The 22536-nt window shown below is 46.0% G+C and overlaps 1 protein-coding gene across 1 annotated transcript in view; it reads left to right on the top strand.

The window, feature by feature from the left end:
* The window catches only part of LOC138505081 (mucin-2-like), a 282775-nt gene extending 263426 nt beyond the window's left edge, over positions 1 to 19349 (top strand). Inside the window, exons 6-7 of the mRNA XM_069625399.1 lie at positions 2220 to 2320; positions 19119 to 19349. Coding sequence (XP_069481500.1) covers positions 2220 to 2320; positions 19119 to 19349 — 332 coding nt within the window. The remainder of the gene's footprint in view (positions 1 to 2219; positions 2321 to 19118) is intronic.
* Positions 19350 to 22536: the final 3187 nt, after the last annotated feature.

Genomic DNA, 22536 nt, shown 5'->3' with positions numbered 1-22536 from the left:
CTGCATGCCCACACACATCCGTACTGAGTCTTGCTGTTTCGGTTTCCTCGCAATGACAATCGGAGAGACCCACAGTGTCGGATCTTCCACCTTCTCAATGATGTCCAGTTTGACAAGGCTGTCCAGCTCTTTATCAACCAAGTCCCTGAGGTGGAACGGGACCTGGCAATGCTTCAGTGCAATCGGTTGAATGGATTCATCGAAGTGGAGCCTCACTGGATCACCTGCCATGCTCCCAGTGCCCTCAAACAGACGACTGTACTTCGCCAGCAGCTCCTGTACATCCTCCACATCCACAGAGTAGGCAAAACTGACAATGGCCACAAACGCACCATCCAACGGCTGCCCCCACCAAATGTAAAGATGCATGCTTTGGGAGTTACTAGCCTCGGTGAACATTCCATGCCGTCATAGTGCTCTCGGGCCATTACGTTCACTGAAGCCCCTGTGTCGACCAGCACCGGAACCGATGATTCGCTGACCCTCACCAAGCACCTCAGCTGTCTCCTGTTTTTGGAGCTAAGAATGCCCACACTGGACACAAAGAATACATTTTCCTTTTCCTCCAGAGGGGCACTGTCTTCCCCCTGATCTACTTGGGCCACGTTGGGCGGGCGTTGTTGCCAGAAGAATCCTGCTCTGACAGGCCCCCTAGGGACCACGACCAGCGGCCAAGCCCTGCACATCCGGGCATAGTGATCCGACGCCCCACAGCGGCCACATGACTTCCCCAGCTCAGGGCACTCAGCAGGGTGCGGTAGATCATATCCGCACTTCATACATGAGTCCATTGTCCTGGTGCCCGGTCACGCTGGTCTCCACCTGGGCGTCTAGCCAGCCAGGCACTGTGACTATGAAGATCCCCTCCGAGGCACGCTACTCGCAACGGTCCCAGACCCTTCTTTTGTGACTCTCCCTTCTTTTAGCTCTCCCGCCAACGGTCCTGGCTTCCCCAACCTCTACGAAAGGCTAATCAGTGAGCTTTGGTAGTCTGCGGGTGCTCTTTGACTTTGTGGGCACCTTCTGCTTGTTCCAGGGACTGCAGTGGCTCTGCAGCGGATTCCTTTTTTCTTGGCTGCTCGTCGCGGCCTGACCATGTGCTCCAGCCTTCTCGTTTGACTGGTTGCCCAGGCATCTGCCTCCCTCTGTCTTCGGACCAGTGCAGACTGGCTAAGGTTGCCTCTGCCGACGGGCAAACGTCCCCCTCTCGGTACTCTCGGCATCCCAGCTCCTCCAGCGCAGTTCAAATCTCCTGCTTCCTCTTGGGAGGGTCTCACAAAGGTCTCTACAAAGTCCTTCTTCCCTTTTTATGTTCCATTCAGATTTGCTTGACACGAATTGACTAGGGCGATTGTACTTGTTTGGTGGAGTATTCCACATTACTCTGCACTTCTTCCTCGTCCCAGTATTACAGTCATCCCTGTATTCAATGTACTTCCTCGTCTCAGATGTTCTTGGGGATGGGATGTTTTCTACTTTACAAGAATAGATAGGAATGTGGGTATATGAGGTATCCTGCATGGGCTAATAGGGTGAGGAAGGCTGTGGTGCAGTGGGACCATACCATGTTCTCCTTGGCTTGTCCTTCCTTGTCCCATAGGTTTGGTACACTCCCATGTGATCCTCCCACGGTACACCACCCCCAGGGGAACTATTGAACTGTGGCCTCACCACCCTGACCCCATGGGAAGGGTCCCCTCTGTGGAAGAAGGAAGACATCCAACGATTTGTCACAATACGGGTCATTAATTCTATGCAAGCACGTGTCATTTGGGTGCCAACAAGTGCCCATTGTGTTTGGCCAATAGAGAATGTTGGGATAGTGGTTTGTGCAATGGAAATCAATTTGGTGATCAACTATGGAAGGATAGATCAAATGGAGATCTGATATGTTGCACAACATTGACAACAGGATTGGATGTAGGCCCACAGCCCTATGGTAAATATCAAGGACTGTGAGAAGATTGTTCAACACAGAAAAAAGATCAATGGCCATTTAGAGGCAAAATATTCCTGACAAGGATTGAACCATCATGTGTTGACCCTCACTCGTTATCAGTGATAGAAAGTGGCCAGCAATTCCTAATCAGGCGTTGGGGCCACTTTGTGGCGATCGAGCCCAGGCAACAATTTCAATTAAAATTTGAAAATAGTGATTTTGCAGAACCTTAATGCTGAGATTTGACTAAGTAATAACCCATGTACTGCTCTTATTACAGGCGATTACAAAAAGGACCTTGTCTTCAGCGACCTGAAAATATTGGCACCTAATGAAATATGTCCTGATCCTGTGCCTGTCTACGAAAGCTGCAGTGAAACTGTAAGAGCTATGATTGTTCACTTCACATGTTTCCCTCAGAGACGAGGATGTTCGGAATATTTCAAATAGGTGTTCTTGCATTGTACCTTAGTAATCATATGTACATACCTTTCTAAGGTATCTGCTGTTAGCCCTCTATTTGTCATGTTCAGGCTTCTACAACCTTAGTATGACCCCCGTTGAACTACTCTTACACTGCAGCCCTGCTCTTCCTTTGTTCCCACTGTTGTTGCTGTACACAGAAGACCATCTTTCCCCCACGATAACAGTTGCCTGATTCCTAGTTCTTGGGTTTCATGAGTTGCTGGGTTTGAGTGCAGGTGGTATATGACTGTTTAACTGTGCATTGTTTTGGCTAATTTCAAAATCCTTTTTCCCTCTCAACACACGTCCAAAAAGGACATCAAACGTGGGTTTATGGGCTATCGGATGGAATCATTGCTGGCGTCAGGTTTGCCACTTGAAGGATAGTAGCAGGAGTGTTTCTGCTGTGTGTGGTAAGTCAGAATCAGGACACGCCAACTCATTATAGGTTTGGCGATAAACTTTTTTTAATTCAGAAAAACATCCTACTCTATCCCCTTCATTCAAAAAACGTCCTACTCTATACCTAGCGCTCTGTTCCCTATACTTTATCCCCTTGTGGGGGCCTAAGTCTCTCAGCAATACTTGGGCTATTTTCTGCTCTTCCCGCTCTCGTGCTCTTCGAGCTCCCAGACCCTTGTTGTATTGTGTTTATCTTAACCCTATTCTCACAACGGCTGAGCCCACTAAGGGGTAATGGACCTTCCTACTAAGTGGGAATGCGTGTATCAGGTAAACCAAAAAAAGGTCCATAAGTAAATGTCACTACTAATGTCCTCATTTAACTCTTGGGTGAGCTTTGACACAAATAATAGCCCTCCCCATTGTTGTCAATCTCTTACAAAACTAAAATTCTGTCTTATTATACAATTAATAAAAACAATGATATTCCACACTACACTTCAATATAGACATTATTTAACAAACCAACATCAAATTTTACATCAGTTAGTATACAACTGATACACAATTATGTACTTAATGCATTGATTTACAAGTCGCTGTGACCTAGTTCCTCATAGCGTTGGTCACCCAGACTCATTTGTCACACTATGTTTATTTTAGCCCAACTTATATAAGTGTCTGTCCTATATGGCTTCACTCTGCCGGACATTCATCAGGGGCAGAAAATGTGTGCATCATGCAGTGGCTTGAGATGGATTCCACTGCTCTATCTCCCTTGTCCTCCTGATGATCCCTATATGGATAAAGACACAACTAAAATATTCTTATATGGTCTTATGACTAGATCTGTCACAAAATGCCCCTAGCACCAATGTTCACAGGTTTGATATTCAAAAAACTACCTCAGTGGTGTAGCTGAGTCTAATACTTTCAACCACAATGCAACCGTTTGTGTTGCTTTAGCTGTCTTTCCTGAACGGATGACTATCAGCTTATCCTCATTCCCCTCAATTTAGAAGGCAAAAAAACACCCACTTACAAAGTTGCACTTTAAAGGCTAGTAGTTTAAACAGCCCCCCAAATGTCTCAATTTCTAATAGTATCTCTCCCTCATCTTACCTCATGCAATGATGGGGGGTTCTTGTACTCTATGGGAAAAGACAAAACATAGGGCATGATGTATTACCACTGGGCCTATCAAATATGACTCTTCCTAAACATAGTTTACATCTTAATGCAAGAACTTATAACTCTTACTTGGTGGAGTATATGGAATGGTCTGTCCCCCAAATCACGATGTGAGTATCCTCTTGTTGGATACTTCTTGTTTGAACTTCCAATCTTTGGAGCTGCAGAAAGTATATATGTTGAGGCAGCTGTAATGAAACTATGTCTCATAATGTTTGCATCAAACTTTCACTGACCATAACTGTATTAACTTACTTAAGTGTATCACTCTCTCATCTCAACAAGTTCTCATGGAAGGTCCTATGTTGTTAGCCCCACCACTGTTCAGCAAATTCTTGACCTTTAACACGCCACATTATTTTAGATAACACCTTATTCATGAAGTAGGGAAGGAGCTGAATCCCTCTAACCCCTTATAATATGCTTAAATAGGGGAGATGGCAGCGCCAGGCTCTGTAAGCTCCTGGCCTGGAGGGAGCAGCATTGCTTGGGCTTCCTCTCTGCCCAGTGTTTGTTTGTTTGTTTGTTTGTTTGTTTGTTTATTTATAATGCGCACCAGACCCGTAGGTAAAAGGGCGCAGCAATAAGAAGGTGCAAAGCTTACAAGGTTACAAGTTGTTTCACATTCTGACACATTATACATTATATTTACAACAATGAGAAGGGTTACAACATGTTTCAAAAAGATAAGACGATGTAGCCGTATCTCACAATATAGCAACAAATATACAAGTTCAAGCAAATTAGGTTCTCTGGTTCACTAGACTGTGAGAGGGGACTACGGCAGCCCCAGTGTGCAAACTATAAGAGTAAGGTTAGTAGTCAGTTGATTTGAGCCAGTTGATATAATTCTTTCTGAAATGTGGATATGGTTGGTCTACTCTGAGCTCGTGGGGCAAAGAGTTCCAGATTTTGGCCGCCTTCACTGGAAAGCTGTTACCGCCAATTTTAGTGAGTCTAAATCTAGTTACCGTAAGGCAGTTGGTATTGTCAATTCTTGTTGGTCTGTTGGAGGTTCTTCTAGTTAGTATGTCTATTAGGTAGCTAGGGGCCGCATTATTTAGTGCTTTGTGGGTGAGGGAGACCATTTTTAACAGTATTTTGTTATGGGTCGTCAGCCAGTTATGATGTCGTCTGATCGACGAGATATGTACTCTTTTATTTAAGCCTAGTGCAGCTCTTAAGGCATTATTTTGAAGGACTTGTAGCATTTGGATAATAGCTTTGTTAGCACCACTATAGAGGGCATTGCAATAATGTAGCCTGGAGAGTATTAGTGCTCTCGCCAGGATTATGCAACTGTCGTTGGAGAGGAATGGCTTACCAGTTCTGATAAGCTTACAAGTGTAAGCAGTGGTAGAGGCCTGGGATTTCACTTGTTTGTCGAAGGACAAAGTTGAGTCAAGGTAGAAACCAAGGGTTTTTACCTCCTTTATAACTCTGATGGTGTTGCCGTCGATGATAAATGAAGAGTATTCTTGGCCTGGTTTATTGATGTTAGTGTGAGTACCCAGGATGATCAGCTCTGCCTTATCATCATTCAGGCATAGACCATGGGTTGCCTGGATGATGAGATAGACCCTATACACCAACGCCAGGTCCGCACTGTGATCCCTTGAAAGAGGGAGGAGAATCTGTGTATCATCAGCATAGTTAGTCTATGTGGTATCCAGAAGGTCCGGATCATCGAATATTGGTTTGGTGCATATGTTGTATAGGGTAGGAGAGACACAGGAGCCCTGGGTTACACCACACTGGATGGGAGTGGGGTCCGCTGCCGCCGATTGGGAAAACATCCTCATTGTCCTCTCGCTCAGGAAGGATTCTATCCATCTGATAGCTTCAGTAGAAAAGTGAGCTGCTCAGTCCAGGTGTCTACATAGGACCTTGTGATCCACCAGGTCAAATGCAGCTGAGAGATCAAGTAATAGGAGAAGAACTGTCTTCCCTTTATCTCTCAGCTCATCAACCTGTGTTTTTAGGTCGATCAAGGCAGTTTCTGTCCCATGTAATGGACGAAAACCAGACTGTGCTCCTTGTCAACTGTGTGGGATGTCTCCCTTGCTCCACCTTCCAGTGGGTCGAGCCCTGCTCTTTAGTCTTGGCTCCACAGTCTAGCGAGTCTGACTCCAGCTCACTCTCTCACTATTCTTCGTGCTAGTGAGACACTCCTCTTATGTCAGTCTCTAATAAGGGAGGGAGCCAACCATTGGTTCTGTGAGGACAACAGCAATGGGTCAGAAGCTAAGCCATGAACAATATTCTTACAATGTCTTGAGGTTGTTCCCAAATAGCAATTAAACACATTGGCATTCTGCGGAAGGGGAGAACGGTTCACATCCCTACTTAGGGTCGGCCTCTCCTCCTAAGGTGGTCACCCCCAGTGGAATGCTGCTTTCCCTGCCCCCTAAGGGTTTTGCTGCTTAGCGGGCCCAACACCTAGCCCCAATGGGGATGACTCCCCATTGGGGACAGGGAATGAATTCCCTGGATTTGTCACATGTGCCATTTTGACTATTTGGCTAATGTGGATGAAGAGATTGGGCCTCATTACGACCCTGGCGCTAAGTGTTTAACGGCGCCGTAAAAGGCTGCGGCGCCGTTAAACACTTAGCGCCTTACTACGAGGTCCCTTTGCAGGACCTGACCTTAACGGATGGTCTAGACCAGCCGTTAAAGTAGGGACCCGCAAAGGGACCTTGGTGCTAAGTACGGTACCGGAATTTGTGGTACCGTACTTAGCGCCCTCCCCATTCCCATAGAGCCCTATGGGGCGAAAATGGGAATGGGGAAGGGCCATGGTTCAATGGGGAATTACCGCCCCTCCAACCTTGGAATGGGGTGGTAATTCCCCATTGAACCATGGCAGACTCGGTACAACACCGGCACCAACCATGGTGCTAATAGCGCCATGGTTTAGCGCCGGTGTTGTAATGAGGGCCATTATGTTAAAGCATCAGTTAATTTTGCATACAGTATAAAATGAAGGCTTGCAGTCTTTTGATTGTTGCATTCACCCTTGCTTTTCCTTTACTTTTATTATTAAATTGGTTATTGTGGTGCAGTGTTACAATATGGACTCATCACAAGTTGGGCAGTGCGGTAAAAATGTGGCAGTAATAGAGTTACCATCGCATGACCGCACCGCCCGATTACAAGTTTGGGGGAAAGTTGGAGTATTCACCTCCAGCTCTGAACTAGAGGTAAATGTGCTGACTTTCCGGCCCTTTTTGGCTCAATTATCGCAGCGCACTTTCCACCACATTATTTGCGCTGAAAATGCCCCAGGGGATTTACACTGCTACTACCACTTGTAATCCGGCAGTAATACCACCGGACCAAGTGGCAGTAACAGTAATTGCATTGGGCGGTATTCTGGCAGATTTACCACCGAGATACCGCCCAACTTACAAAGGCTTTGTAAGGAATTAATGCAAATTTAATTAAAAAAGAAAGACGTGCCTGTACACTAGCCACCCTTTGAGTTCCTTCAGGTTGATATCAGGCCTTTCTTTTTCCTGTGTACAAGGAACATGTTTCTTAGGAAGGCTATTGCTGCCTTGTCACTGTGGTCTATCGCGCTTTTGCTCGCTAGTTGTGCTAACTCCCTTTCTAGGAGATCGGAACCTCGTGTGCTAGCGTGTATCAGTTTGGCCTGGCTCGCTGTACTGGCAGTGCCACAAACTCTAGCTGAAAACCTGCTACTGTCTGTTGCAGCCATAAATTGCTTGAAAGCATTTGCAATTTCTTTAAGCATAACAATATCCTGGCTTCAACGGGAGGGTAGGTTATTGTACTTCTCACCTCATTGAGTTCCCGGGTGATGGTAATAACCTTGTCCTCTGCGTCCTTGGTTGCTGAGCCATCACTCTGGGAAGAACACGTCTGGTTGGCGGGACTCCCAAGAATGGGCTCTTGGGTTCCAAGGCCTCCTTTGTAAGTGGAAGCGACTGGACGCACAACTTCTGCTGTGACCGGTCCCGGACAAAAACTCTTGATGGGAAAACCTTTTTAATGGATGTTTGCGCTTTCTCGAGGGCCGTGTACGTGCCCACAAATCTGTCCATCTCTTTTGCAAATGCCTCACCAAATAGAAGCCGTTGAGTGGCTTTGTCTGCCTCATAGGACGCCAGATCCCCTAGTTTCAAATCTATTTTCAATAGTAGGCCTCTCCTCCGCTCAGATGACAGGGCACAATTTGCATTCCCTAGGAGGCACACTGAGTTGGCTAGGGTGTCTGGGTCCACAGGCTCCCTTGTATCCTTAGCTCTTTCCGCTAGGTCTATGATCTTATCAATGGGGCCCGCCATATCGAAGACCTTCTCCTGGCAACCCTTCCAGGCTTGATACATGCCCTTTCTAAGATCTTGGGGGGCTTTGGATATGAATGTAATCATTTTCGAGTCTAGTTCTGTTGTCTGCACCACTTTATCGGGTAACTCCGGCCTGGGACACTCTGAGTGCATCTGTAGTCTCACCTCCTTCTCAATTGGCTTGCATAGCCTTTGGGTCATATATATTGCTACCCTGGGTGGCGGCAGCCCAATCGTTCGATCTCGGATGTTTTATTGACTCGGGGTCAAACATGACGGTCAATTCTTCTTTGGGCTCCTCCAAATGCTTCTCCTTTAATTTTCTCATCTCACTCTTTGATTTCTGGGTGGATCTAGAGTTGGAAACTATGGACTCTGGTAAGGTGCCATCATCCCCTATATTTTGCGCACCTGGGGAAGGGGGCAGGAGACTCGAAATGGTTGAACGCATCATGAAGGTGTCTTTCAGCTTTTCGAATGCATCGACAGCCTCAGGAGGCTTCTTTCCGTCCTTGTCATGACCCGGGGGAGTCGAAGGTTTTTTTTCATTTACAGGTCTGGTCTCTCGCCTTATTAGTTGCCTTAGTGGTAGGCTGTTCGGAGGACGTGCTAATTACCACATCAGGGCCTTTCTTCTTAAGGCCATCCCCAATTAAGTACTCCAGGGCTTCCAACCTGTCCTAAAGTGGGTGCACCTCTTGGGGAAACTGCGTTGGCCATGGAATCTCCCAGAACCCTTTTGAAACAAAATGTTAGTTCTGAATCTTCTTTGGAGAGCACCTGGTCCTGGATCCCCTATCTCCCGTCATCTGAATCCATTCTAGAGAGTCTTTATCACTGGTGCCTGAGTGCCTGGACAGAGATGGATGAATGGCACGTCCTCTTGGGGGATATGTAATTATTTAATGTCCACAGCCTCCTGACCTCAATTGGTTGTATATTGCGCCTGGAAAAGTGGAGCTCAGTGCACAGGATTAATGTTGGTCCTGCTGCAGTACTGCTCTGCACTGTTGCTGCTGCCCAGAGCTGATTGACATTCTTATTGCTCCCTCTGCATCAGGAGCTTGTCTGGCCGTGTTACTTTTGGCCCACTTTAGCGCTGGATTTCCTTGGCTGCCTGTAGAAATAACTTGCCTCCCACAAGCCTCTGTGTACTTGACCGTGTTTAATCACATACTAATACAGAAGCGCTGTCAAAACAGGGCTTCTGGAGCCCGCGCACCATCTTGGAACGTGGCCCGAGAATCGGGACATGTTCTGTTCGTGGTACGGAGTGGGGAATAATTGCAGGTTTAAAGAAAAGCACCTTAGCACGTGCTTATGCGTGCGAAAGCTCCTTGGGCTCGCGCACTGGATGTGTTCTTGCTGAGAGCATCTGCGTGGCCGTACCGAAGCCGGAAAAGGCCTCGCTCAGCCGCAGGACCACAGAGCAGTGAACCGGCCTCTCCAAGCACAGCCTGGTGCCCTAAAGTGAGTTAGAAACTCATGGGTCCGGCGGCGCTTCAGAAAATATGAGTTCTGCCGGTTTCGGTGAGATAAATCTGAATGCTGCTTTGTCGCAAGATATTCAATACAGTACACAGAAACAACATTAATAAATTCAATACGGTGCATGCCAAAACATTCTTGCTATTCTTATATACATGCTGTACATATTCTAATCAGTTATATAACGTAACTTCACTCAGAAAAAAACCTCCTTAACTGTAGCCAGACAGATATGCTACTTATCTTTTGGAAGAGCAGAAAAAGAAGCGGAAAGGACCTGGGCAGGGAGTGGCTTATGGGACTCAGGGACAGGATACAGACATGAGACTACCAGAGGCGCTGGGGCTCATGGGATGTGATATTTTGGATGGTGTTTCTGTTTTGAAGTTAAAAAAGAAAATATAAAAACATTTTTATTAAAGAAATGCCAAGATTTAAATCTGCTGGAAGAGTAGAAATAAAGGAAGTTAAAGCATAATGCTTGCCTCCGGTCTTGACATGGAATTGCCTTCTAGTAAAACGGTCACATCCATGAAAAGACAGACGTGATGCAGAGCTGGTTATCATTTAGGGTATACGTGAAGGCAGTGGTCGGGGTCAGTAATTACCAGGTGGTTCTTGAATACTGAGACCCCCTGGCAATGCTTTCCACAGTCCCTATGCAATGATCAGTTGCCCAAAGACAAGATTTTGAAAAAGCAGACAAGTTTTATTGGAGAAGGCACACTATGACACAGACGATAGCCAGTGTTTAGAAAACCTCTGATCCTCATCGGTTAGCTGTCAAATGCTCAGGTACTTATCTGCCATGAGACTTTCAGGACCCTCTGCTACTCCCAGGCTAGAACAACCATTGGGGAGTCACCTGCCGTCCACAACTCCTGGAGTCAGTCCTCTTAGCCAAACCCACAGAAAACATCCAGGCTTCTTGTCTAGGAGGCAATACGGACAGTACAGGGTCAATGGTCACAGCGGTTGTGGCTCTACAATCCATGATGAACAGGAATGTACACTTCACAGCAGAATTGGGACTCTCAGCAGCAACCTTATTTCATAACTCCCATAGCTCAAAGATGTTCTTGCTTACCTGTAGAGCCAACTCCAGAGATGCATTGATTCTTGCTGGGCCGGCATATCTTCATGTTCAACATTGTTAAGAAGGATTTTTAGAATCTGTCCTAGTGGACAGATTTTGGGAGGCCACCCTAGTTATGATGAACAAGGAGCTCTGAGAGGTTAGCCAAAACCCAATCAAGGTAGAGTGGTGAGCAGTGAAGGCTTAGTCCCAGGAGAGTGCGAGTGGGGCCAGGGGCCCTCAATGAGTCCACAAAGATTAGCACACAATAATTCAATATAGACAGACAGTTATACAAATACAGGTATGTATTTTAGGCCTTCAGAACACACTTAAAAATTAAACTAGAAGGTCGTACTATCATACAGTACTCTATAATACAAATATATACAATCACCAGTATGTTTACTTAATTTACTTCATCAAATAACTCAACCAAACAATGCAGGTAAGTAATGCAGGTGCAGGAGTATGATGGGAACCAGCGATAAGCACAATATCCTAACTTTAGAAGTCCAAAACCTAAGATAAATGAGGCCTTGTGCCTAAAAGTCACAGGGTCCAACACAATGTTTCTCATTGGTATGAGTACTCTGTAAAAAGGATTCAATGGGCTTGTGGTGGTGATTAGTTTCAAACTATTTAAAGGTTCTACACCAATTTACCCAATGATAGGTAAGTTCTCTACCTTCATCCACCCCCAGTGCTAACCCAGGGGCAGGATACCCAAACCAATTTCGGTGATCAGAGGTGAGTGGAGGTAATATAGGAGACAAATAGGGCTTGTTTCCAATGTTGACATATGGAGGACGGGGGTAGACAGGTACACTGATGCTTACTTACCCCAGACTCTGATTTTCCCAGATGTCTTTGTGGATCATCTGGGGGCTCGATCCTCTACCCATTGTTCCATTGAGAGGTGCCCAGGAGTTGTGGGCTCCAGGATTCTTCCACTTAGGTGCAAAAGCAAGATGCAACCCTTGTCGGTGAATCCAATTATACAGGCCTTCTTAGGACATTTCACGGGATGAGGAAGGCAAATTCCTGCAACGATCACTGGTTGCAGGTGACGACAGGCGTCCTTCCAGTCGCAGTCACAAGAGCTCCTCCAGGACAGGTTAGCTTGAAGATAGGAAGCTGGAATTAGTGGAGAAGGTGACTTGTGGGACAAGCTAGCGACCACCAAAGTTCCGAACTCGGTCGTGAAATGGTGACGCTTCTGGCGGGTTAGGTCATGAGATAGCTATCCAGTCCACGGGCAGTCCAGATGCGCTTCCTAAGGTTCCGAAGGGGTGGATGCTCGACAAGGCATTGTGACTAGTTCAAGGGCTAAAGCACTGCTTAGGGCCTTCAGGGATGAGGTAGAGGAGCACAGCTTTATCTGGCTGGACTCTGGAAGGGAGGCTGGGCCACTTCAGGGGTCGTCTTCAGATCTTCAGCGCTCTGCTCTTCTTAGAGGGATTCTTGGGTCCAACAGAGATCTGAAGAATAACTGCACAGTTCCTCCTTTTAGCCACAATCCGAGCTGGAAGCAAGTCCAAGCCCACCAATAGTAAGGATCTGCACCATTCAAACAACCAGTAGTTGTCCAAGCACGGACAACTACTGGTTTCAAGTCCACACCAGAAGCAGACTTTCTGGCACCAAGCATGTCGACTGGGACTAGACAGTCCCAGCCACCTAACTGGGCCATACAAACAAAGGCCCACTAGCCCGCAAAAGCAGCAATTTTCCCAGGGTAATTATCATATTACTAACGCTAAAAATAAGATCTGCCCTTAAATGCAGTTAGGTCTGCCTGATGCGTCGTACAAATGAATCAAAATCAAATGAAAGGCGTGGCCTTATAAGCAAACCACAATATGGCCAAAGAACACGCGAACATTTCGTGGCATGTCCATTTTAGGGCACTAGCCACGTTTAGTAGCCATACATGGTAAACCCAAATGTGCACACCAAAAATAATGGAAAAACCATACATGTGTAACTGCTGCCATCAGCTTGTCTTTATGCACATATAAAAGTAACCAAAAATCCTATTTTAAAAAGCTAGGGTGATACAAGAGTACCCCCTGTAAGGTGCTGTGTGCAATTGTAAAAATACAAGTTTTCAAAACAGAAGCAAAGATTCCCAGTACTGATAGTCTGAAGGACTGATCAGTTTCCCTATAACATGTGAGGAAAAGGCAAGGGAAGTGAAGCTGAAGGTTTTACTCTCCTTCAAAAATTCACGACCGCTCTGGTATTACCCCTGAGGGCTCGGGAGCGATGGGAGGCTGATCTTGGTGCTACACTGGATGATGCCCGATGATCCCGCTGGTGCCACCTGACGAAGGAGGTGTCCCTCAGTGCTAAACACAGGCTTATGCAATTCAGAGTGCTCAATAAACTTCATAACACCCCCGCCAAGATCGCCAGGTTTGCCCCACTTACGTCTAGTGCTTGTGTCAAGTGCAATGCGGAGAACACAGATGCATACCATATGTATTGGGACTGCCCCGAGATTTAGATTCTGGCGGGAGGTTGCGGTGGTACTTCACACATGCACAGGAGTCCCACCACATTTAACATTGCCTAAATATCTGTTTGGGGACATAGGTAAGATTACTATAAAGCTTAGACGTCTCTTTAATCTGGACTGCCTGCGAGCTAAAAAGTGTATCCTACTGAAATGAAAATCTAGAACGACACCGGACGTGCAAATGTGGACCTCTGAAATCACCTATGCCAACGAATGTGAGGAGACCTATGAAATGAAATGAAATTTTATTTATATCGCGCTCGTACACAAGTGTTTCAGAGCGCGACCAGGCAAAAAGGGAGGGGAACAAGGGAGAGAAAAAACAGGAAAAAAACAGCGATCTTACTAGGCCCAGTGACATTTAAGAAAGCGCAATTGCATGGGAAAGGAAAATGGGGGAAAAGTGCGAAGCAAAGGAGAGAAAAACAAATAAATATTAAATAGAATAAATAATAAATAAGGGCTTTAAACCATTGTAGTGCAGCCAGCAAGTGGCAGGTGAAAGTTAGTCAGAAAGGTATATCTGATAAGTTCAGATGAAACGTGGGAGGGGGACTGTATGGGTACAGATACAGAACCCTAGTGCAGATGGTGGCCTGGAGGCAGTGCAGGAGGGTGGCAGGGTGAGCAGATACCTGGGCCCGAAAGAACAGAGGGTGGCCAGGTGCACAATGCCATGAGAAGAAACAGATCAACAGGGGAGAAGGGGGGCAAAGGCAGAGGCAAAGAGGAAGGTCTTGAGAAGTTTCCGAAACCGAAGATGTTTTTCCTCAAGTTTCAAGGTGGCCGGGAGGCTGTTCCAAAGGGAGGCACCAGGCGAAGACAGAGATCTACCCCCAGCTCGTTTTTTTGCAAAACGACTAACCCTGAGAGAGTTAGAAGTAGAGGATCGAAAGGCTCGAGAGGGGAGGTATTTACGGAGGGATAGTTGAAGGTATATTGGACCCAGGCCCCAGAAAGCCTTGTGGACAATGCAGAGGGTTTTAAATGTAATCCTTGCATCCACTGGGAGCCAATGAAGGGATTTCAAGGCTGGAGAGATACGATCCCAGGGTTTGAGGCCAAGGACAAGTCTCGCAGTCCTCTTCTGGATTAGCTGTAGAGGGCGGAGAGTGGAGGCAGGTAGATTTAGGAAGAGGCTGTTACAGTAATCCAGTTTGGAAAGAACCAGAGCTTGGGAGACCATGAGCTTTTGAGGGAAGGAGAGGAAAGGTAGAGTACCTGTAAGGAGGTGAAGTAAAAAGTTAGATTTTTTGGAGACATCAGAGATGTGTGCGGAGAAGGAAAGTGTAGAGTCAAAGATAACCCCAAGGTTCTTAGCCGCGCAAGTGGGGGTGGGAGGAGGGCCAAGCGAGGCCGGCCAGAGAGTGAGAGGAAAGGATGGAGATAGTGTACCAATAAGGAGGATCTCAGTCTTATTGGCATTTAGACATAGATCATTGGCGGCACACCAATTTTGAATGGCGTTAAGACAATCTGAAAGGAGGGAAGGAGAGGAGGAAGCTGAGGGAAGCCTGAAAATGAGTTGGGTGTCGTCAGCATAGCACTGGAAAGTTGAGCAGAACATTGAGATGCAGTCAGCGAGAGTTGCCAGGTATTGGTTGAAAAGCCAAGGCGAGAGAATAGACCCCTGGGGAACACCACATGTGGAGAGGGAGATAGAAGATAGGAAGGACCCAAGTTGTACCTGGGAGGGTCGATCAGAGAGAAAAGAGGTCAGCCAGGCCAGAGCCTGATCAGTGATGCCGAGGTTGTCACAAAGACGATTGAGCAGGGTGGTATGGTGGACCCTATCAAACGCAGAGGAGAGGTCAAGTAGGAAGAGGACAGAGGGAATGTTAGAATCGAGGTTGGAGAGCAGGTTTTCACAGATGTTTTCACGGTGAAACGGCCTACAGCTTGGTGTCACTGGTGACACCAAGCTGTAGGCCAAAGAACATATGGGGACCATTCTGTGAATACCTATCTGAACAGAGCCCTTAATACCGATGTCTAAGCATGAATGTTGTGGAATGTGTTAAAGATGCACTAATGTTATATTCATGTTTTTGACTGCATTTCTTCCTGGTCAGCTATTCATGTGAACAGGGGGGGTTGACTGTTCTGTCGTGATATTTGTAATTCATTGCACTGTACAAATAAAGTTACAAAAAAGTCAGGCCAGGATAAAAACAGAGCAAAAAGAATGGGGTTCCATAGGAAATTATGGAGTAAAAGTTGCAAAAAGAAAAGCTTTTCTAACATTCACGCCCCACCCTCAGCCCATTGACAGAAGAATCTAACTCAGCCGTGGATGGGGTTCCTGTTCCAGTCGGTCATACATCCTGGACAGCCCATCAGCACTGCTATGTTGTGCACCTGGCTTATGCTCAATGGTGAAGTCAAAGCCTTGTAGACTTATGAACCACCTGAGTCAGTTAGGATCATCTCCTTTCATGCTTATTAGCCACTTTAGGGGATTGTGGACACTCTGCACAGTGAAGTGAGTTCCAAACAGGTAGGGTCTCAGCTTCCTAAAGGCCCACACAATGGAGAAGCACTCCTTCTCCCTAGCTGCTAATCCAAGCTCTCTGTCCACAAGCTGGCGACTAATAAAACATATAGGATGTTCCTAGCCTTTGTCATCCAACTGAGAGAGGACAGCAACTATCCCAACATCATAGGCATCTGTCTGCACAAGAAAAGGTCTTTGGTAATCAGGTGCCCTTCTTCTCCCCCAGAAAACCTACACACTTGCCTGCACAGACCCTACCAGACTGCAACGCCTCTGATCCCGAACAATTGCTCCCAAACCCCAACCTCGCACTGATGCTCAAAGATCCCCATAAACAACCAGGCCTACTTCCTACCCCACCTCCACCCAAAAGAAAACTGGTGTTCCCTTGTACAATCAACCCAGGCAAACAAAACCCTCAACCTCAGAGACAAAACTATTCCCAAGAAATCTCTGCTCCCCACCAGAAAATCAGATATCCCCATAGCCATCACCCCGACTACCTCTTTTCCATTTCTCCACTGTCTTGCTGACGGATGTGCTCCCCACCATCCAATGCCTCAAATCTTCCAATTGCAAAGGCAACATCTGCCCAGCCCACCTCATCAAGATGTGAGCCTCTTTCAACTCTGATAGAGTGCACAACTCCATAAAAGAAGCCTGCGTCACAGCGCTCTTGTAAAAACCCTCCCTCAACCCCACCCTTCCTAGTACCGTCCAATCACGACTGTGCCCTGCCTCTTGAAAATACTCAACCGCACCACTTACTCCCAACTCCAAACCCATCTAGAAACCCACAATTTACTTGCCACTCACCAGTCCGGATTTAGGCACAGGCACAGCACATAATCTGCCCTCCTCGACTATACAAATTCAGCTTGATCACATCCATGACACGGGTGATCTCGCCATCCTCTTCCTACTGGACCTCTCAGCGGTCTTTCATCACGTCATCCACAATATCCTATGTCACCACCTCACTGTCACCTTCAACTTCTCCCTTGAAGCGGCCAACTGGATCAAGTCCTTCCTGAGTGAACAAACCTCTAGGATCTTCGCAGGACTGAAGCAGCCAACCCCATCCCCTTCTCCTATGGGGTCCCACAAGGGTCCTGCCTTTCACCTATATTGTACAATATGTACACCAAGCCAGTCTTTGACCACCTGGACAGCCTAAACATCCCATATGCAAATGTTGCCAACGATACAGAGGTACTCCTTAAACTCACAGGCAACCATGAACTTGACTCTGCTAATATCAACTGTATCTACAGCATCATACACGCCTGGATGGCTAACCAACATCTCTGTCTGAATGACGACAAGATGGAGCTGCATAATTTCGGCTCTCCGCACCGCCTCAATCACCTTGACCCTGCTTTCACCTTCTTTCGCATCGATGGAAACATCACCCCAGTATCAACCCATGCCAAAACGCTAGTGGTCTATCTCGACTCAGAGCTAAACATGCATAAACATGTCAATGCTGTAGACTCATCTGCTGCTTACTCCACTAAACTTATTAACCTATCCAGAAAGTTCCTTACCCCCCACAACTGCCTCACGCTGGCCAATGCCATTATTGGCAGCAAATTAGATTACCTCCATGTCATCCTCGCAGGAACCTCCACAAAGAAACCTTTATAAACTCCATCTGATCCAAGACAACGCCCTCAGGGCAGTGTGGGGCCTGAAACAATCGGATCATACCTCCCTAATGAGGCGCGAAGCACACTGGCTACTGATTAAGGCACGCATTGAGTTTGAAATCTTATCCACCAATCATCGCTGCCTCCACAACACTGCCCCTCCATATCTCAACCACCGAAATCTCAAAAAAGTCCAACCTGCGCAGCCTGCGATCGCCCTCCACATCATTAATTACCTCTAGATTCATCAGAAAAAGTGCTGGAGGAACCAGCTTCAACGTTATCGCTCCCACTCTCTGGAACACGCTCCAGTCCTCTATCCAAGATTGACCATCCTACTCGATCCTTTGCAAAAAAAGTAAAAACTGCACTGTTTAACAAATACGCCTAAACTACTGCCTGAAATGTAGTGCCTGTAATCAAAACTGTACCTTGTAATCCTGTACCTGTCACAATCCATAGAATGTAATGTATTCTTAACTAGCACTGTGACAACACGGGTCCTAGACGCTATCAATAAACAAAAAAAATACGTTTGGTGGCATCCCGCCGTTAAATCCGGTGGGATAACACCAAATGACAACAACACCAAATGGTAATAGCATTCCTGCATCTTTGGGCCTCATTACAACTCAGGCGTTAAGGGTTAACGCCGTCGTTAACCCTTAACCCTTAACGCCTGATTCCGATTTTTAACGGCTGCTTTTAGCTTTTAGGAAATGGAGATTTACCGCCCCACTCACCTTGGAATGGGGCGGTAAATCCGCCATCCACCATGGTGTAAACGTAGTTTTCACGTGGCGGAAAGTGTTGTTAATCCCCATTCCACGGAGTCCAATAGGACTTCATGTGGGGATTGCCGGTATTATCGGCACGAGTATTACCAGCTGTGTTTTGCCAGTGGGGTGCCTGACTTACCTCCAGCTCTGGGCTGGAGGTAAATCAGGCCCCAAACCGGCAAATGTGTGGTTTGCCTGTGCGGAAACGTGCTGGTAAACATTATTACCGACGCGTTATTTCTGTACCTGCAAACATATAATGAGGTACACTATTAAGAGAAGATCTATGGACACAGTGGCCCACTATCCATTAGCGGAAGTATGATGGTTTACCCTTCATGCATTTCCAGGGAGACACAAATGTCTCAAATGGCACAGGGCAGCCACAGTGCATCTATCACACACACGAGTGAGGTGCCCTGGTGCATTTGTAGCGCCCTCTATTTATATGTGCCCTCATGGTGCCAAACCTTGTGGTATCTACTAAATCTGTTTTGCTGTGAGGTAAATTGGTGTCCAGAGCTCTTTGAAACTGAGCCTGTGTATCTCACACTAATAATACATATATTTATGTTTATGTAGTTATGGTATAGTGCTGAATTAAAAAAAGAAAACACATCTAATAATAAATCTAATTTGGGCAATTCCACTGATATTACAGCAAAAAGATGTCTTTCTCCATGCTCTAATAAAAAGTCTGTGATGTTAGTTATGATATGCCCATCTACATGTAGCTCGCCCTCAATAGGGGACTGCGAACTCTCTCCGTGAATTAACTGAGACTTTGTGTTGTTTATCAAAGGGCCGTACTTGTGAGGATATACTGACAGGCCCTGCCTTTGAGAAGTGCAATGAAATGCTGAGGGTCAATGCTTACATCGCCGCCTGCATCGAGGATCTGTGCACCTGCAAAGAGCAGCCGGTCACCTCGTGCCTGTGTGGTACCGTCTCAGAATACTCCCAGGCCTGCGCCAGTGCTGGAGGCACACCGGGCAACTGGAGGAAACCGGACCTGTGCCGTGAGTATCGTTGAATGACGAACCCCCTGCAGATGAAATGCCCTTGCACTAGACCCTAGCATCGCTCCTCAGCGGACATGTGAAGAGGGCCGCAAGAGGAACGCTCTTGGTCCTTCAACAAAGCACTAATACTGTTTTCTAAGTGTGTCTGCAGGGCCAGGAGTATGTAGGAAGCTTCAGAGAAGATGTTTATAATCTTAGTAGAAAATAAGCAGTTCAGAGACTGGCCTAAAGGAATGCTAGCTATTTCCAGAGAGGCCAGAGAGCCAACATCACACAAGTAAGACCCATGCATCTTTTGTTTTTGTGTTTATTTATTGAAGTTTGGATGTCATTTCGACCATGATTGACATCCGTAGGAAGCCATAGAGAAGACAAAGGCAGTCTGAGGATAGTGCACCTTAATAATAGATAAAGGGTATCTGGAAATGATAAGCCACTTGGTAAGGAGGGCAGACAATGGGATACAGAAACCAGTGACATTGACAACCAAGCTGGCATATTAATACACTTAGTACATGCCTAGTGCCACAAAATATGATACTAGTATATTCCCATATTTATAGCTGAGCAGGTGAATAAAGTAGTGTGGTAGGGGTGGACTGGGGTAAGTTGGCGGCGTGCCTTCGCGCAAGTGGAGAGTTGCAGGTAGTGGGGCAAGTAAGAAGAAGGACCAGGTGCAGAGAAATGTGTGTTTACAGTAAGGATCTGGGCTGCTGGCAGCATGTTGAGAAGATGTTTTTAGGAAAATTACTGATGCTAAAATGGCAGATTAAAGTGTATTTGTTCCGGTGGTTACAGTGTCTGCACCACATGCGTTTAATGCCAACCCATAAGGTTCATCCTTGGTGTGCCTGGGATACAGTGTGACATGGCTCTGGGTAGCAGTGGGCAGGCCAAGAAATATGTAGCCATTGCTAAACCACAGCAAAGCCGGACGTCTAAGAGCTAAACCACAATCCGAGTGCAACATAGCTTGATATTCTGGAAATATCACAATGACGTAATAAGCATGTTGTATTTATCATCACCATAGTATACTACAAGAAAAAAAGTTATTTACAAGCAAAACTGGTCCAATTAACGCACTTCATTACCATTAACCATTTGCAACGAGAAAACATGAGTTCATAGCGAAACACTGTCTTCATGAGCTCTGGCTCCCTTCTTGTATTAAACAGGGTGCCATGTGTACTTATTGTTGCGTGGTTGAATCCAATTGTACATCAAAGCATAATCAATTACACTTACCGAGCCCTTGTATGTAGCAGACTTGCGCTTGGACTGAGTCTCAGTGATTTATGTCACATTCCAGCTTTGTAGGGACAGATGCTATTTTCTTAGAGTTAATTACACTTCCTAAAACTCCACCTGAAAATGACTGAATGTCTTTCTCTGGTGCACCTTTGCAGCTTTGTAATCCTGCTTGAGATTGTTTATGGTACTGTAAAGATCTGAGTGAAAAGCGGTGACAAATGTCTTCCCTGTATCAACTCAGTTTGCACCCATTTATGTCTATGAAAACACTCACCTAACGACCAATCTAACAGCGAGCCAAATCCAAATTAATATTTAGAAGGGTCACTGTAGGAAATGAGTGATTGAAGGGTCATTTAGCTAAAAATGAATCAAGACCCCTCATATGGCCCTCCGCACGAGGGAAAGATGAGGGCTATGGTCAAAGGATCTTCATTTCATCTTCAACAGGTTCAAATACATGTAGAAAGCGGGGACAGCAGCAGAGCCATTGGAAAAAAGTCATGTATTTAATAAATAGTAGATGTGACACAATAAAACTTGTTTTAGTTACAATCATAACTATGCTATATAATAGAAAGGACACTTTTTAATTATCCAGATAGTACAATAAGAGTGTTATGGATTTGCACAGTTGTACACAGCAGTCACACAGACTGATGGGTTATGGGTGATAGGATAATATCACTGTGGAAAATGTGGCCTTTCTAGATTGACATCTTAGATAATGTTTACAGTGTCTTTCACTGATGGGTGGTGGATGGTAGATATGTTGTACCTTTTTCATCTTCACAGCCTTGCACATGCCTGCCCGTTATATTCTTTCCCCAGTTTCCCTATGCGCAGTTTACTCTGACTCTTTCATGCAATAGTAAAACGGATATTAGATTGGATGCCATGAAAACAAGCATTGGCAAAGCCAACCCTTCTGGCTTTGTGTAAGCATGGGATAGGCATTTGCCCGGCACTGCCATAAAGGAACTACCTGGTCATAAAAAGGCAACAGCCGGACAATTGTGCGATTAACTGAGCAGATGATAGCAGTTCCTGGCAAATCCCTATCTAATACATATACACGAGTCCCAACTGTGTGCTATGTCATTGCTTGTTTTTAACAGCACTTAATGGCAAGGGACATATATAAATCAAGTGACTGAAGGCACACTCAGTTAAGACATTTTTGTTACGCCGGTAGAACGTTTACAACTGGAATTAGGCCATTGGATTCTTAATAGAGCTAAACGAACTCCCAGGAGGATGTGTTTTGTGTGGGGAAGGGTAGACGGCGGGTGGGAATGGCAATAAGGATTAGCATTGCCATGGGCAGTCAATGGGCAGGTAAATAATCAAACCACACCCACAATCCTTCTGACTTGTCATCTCTCTTCTAGCAGAACGCCAATGCAATCGGTTTGGCTTATAGATGGCGCTGCAGCAAATGATGCAATTCTTTCATTTGCGTTAATTTCAGAAATATGCAGGTCACCTTTTTTTTCAAAGTTGGCCTGCGCATTTCATGGGGGCTGGACAGCAGGGCAGAAGATGCTCTGGGTAGCCCCTTGAATACATTAGTGTCGGGATGTATTACAAGCTCTGCATTTCACAGTGATACGCCAATAAGGTTCCCGTCACTGTGAAATGCAGTAAAAAGGAAACATTGGGGTTAAAGGCTAGAGATGCAGGTTGGAGAGCAACAGTTCCCACTGCTGCTCTCTTGCTTCAAAGAAAATGCTTGAAAGGTTCAGAAATTGCCCTCCCATGCATTGTGCCGTCCCCTACACATAGTCCAAACAGGAACAGGGAATCTCACTTTTGGACTTGGAATGCACATTGAAATGTGCAAGAATGTCTCCTTCTAAATGTAACTGTGCAAAGGTAGGTGAAAGAGCTTTTGAATGTCTGCATCTCAGATGATTTCGGGTGTCCTTTAGAGATTGGTGGGCC

Source organism: Ambystoma mexicanum, chromosome 11, assembly GCF_040938575.1.
Source record: "Ambystoma mexicanum isolate Mex_15411 chromosome 11, UKY_AmexF1_1, whole genome shotgun sequence".
In the NCBI taxonomy this organism is placed as follows: domain Eukaryota; kingdom Metazoa; phylum Chordata; class Amphibia; order Caudata; family Ambystomatidae; genus Ambystoma; species Ambystoma mexicanum.
This window is presented reverse-complemented; position numbering and strand designations above follow the sequence as displayed.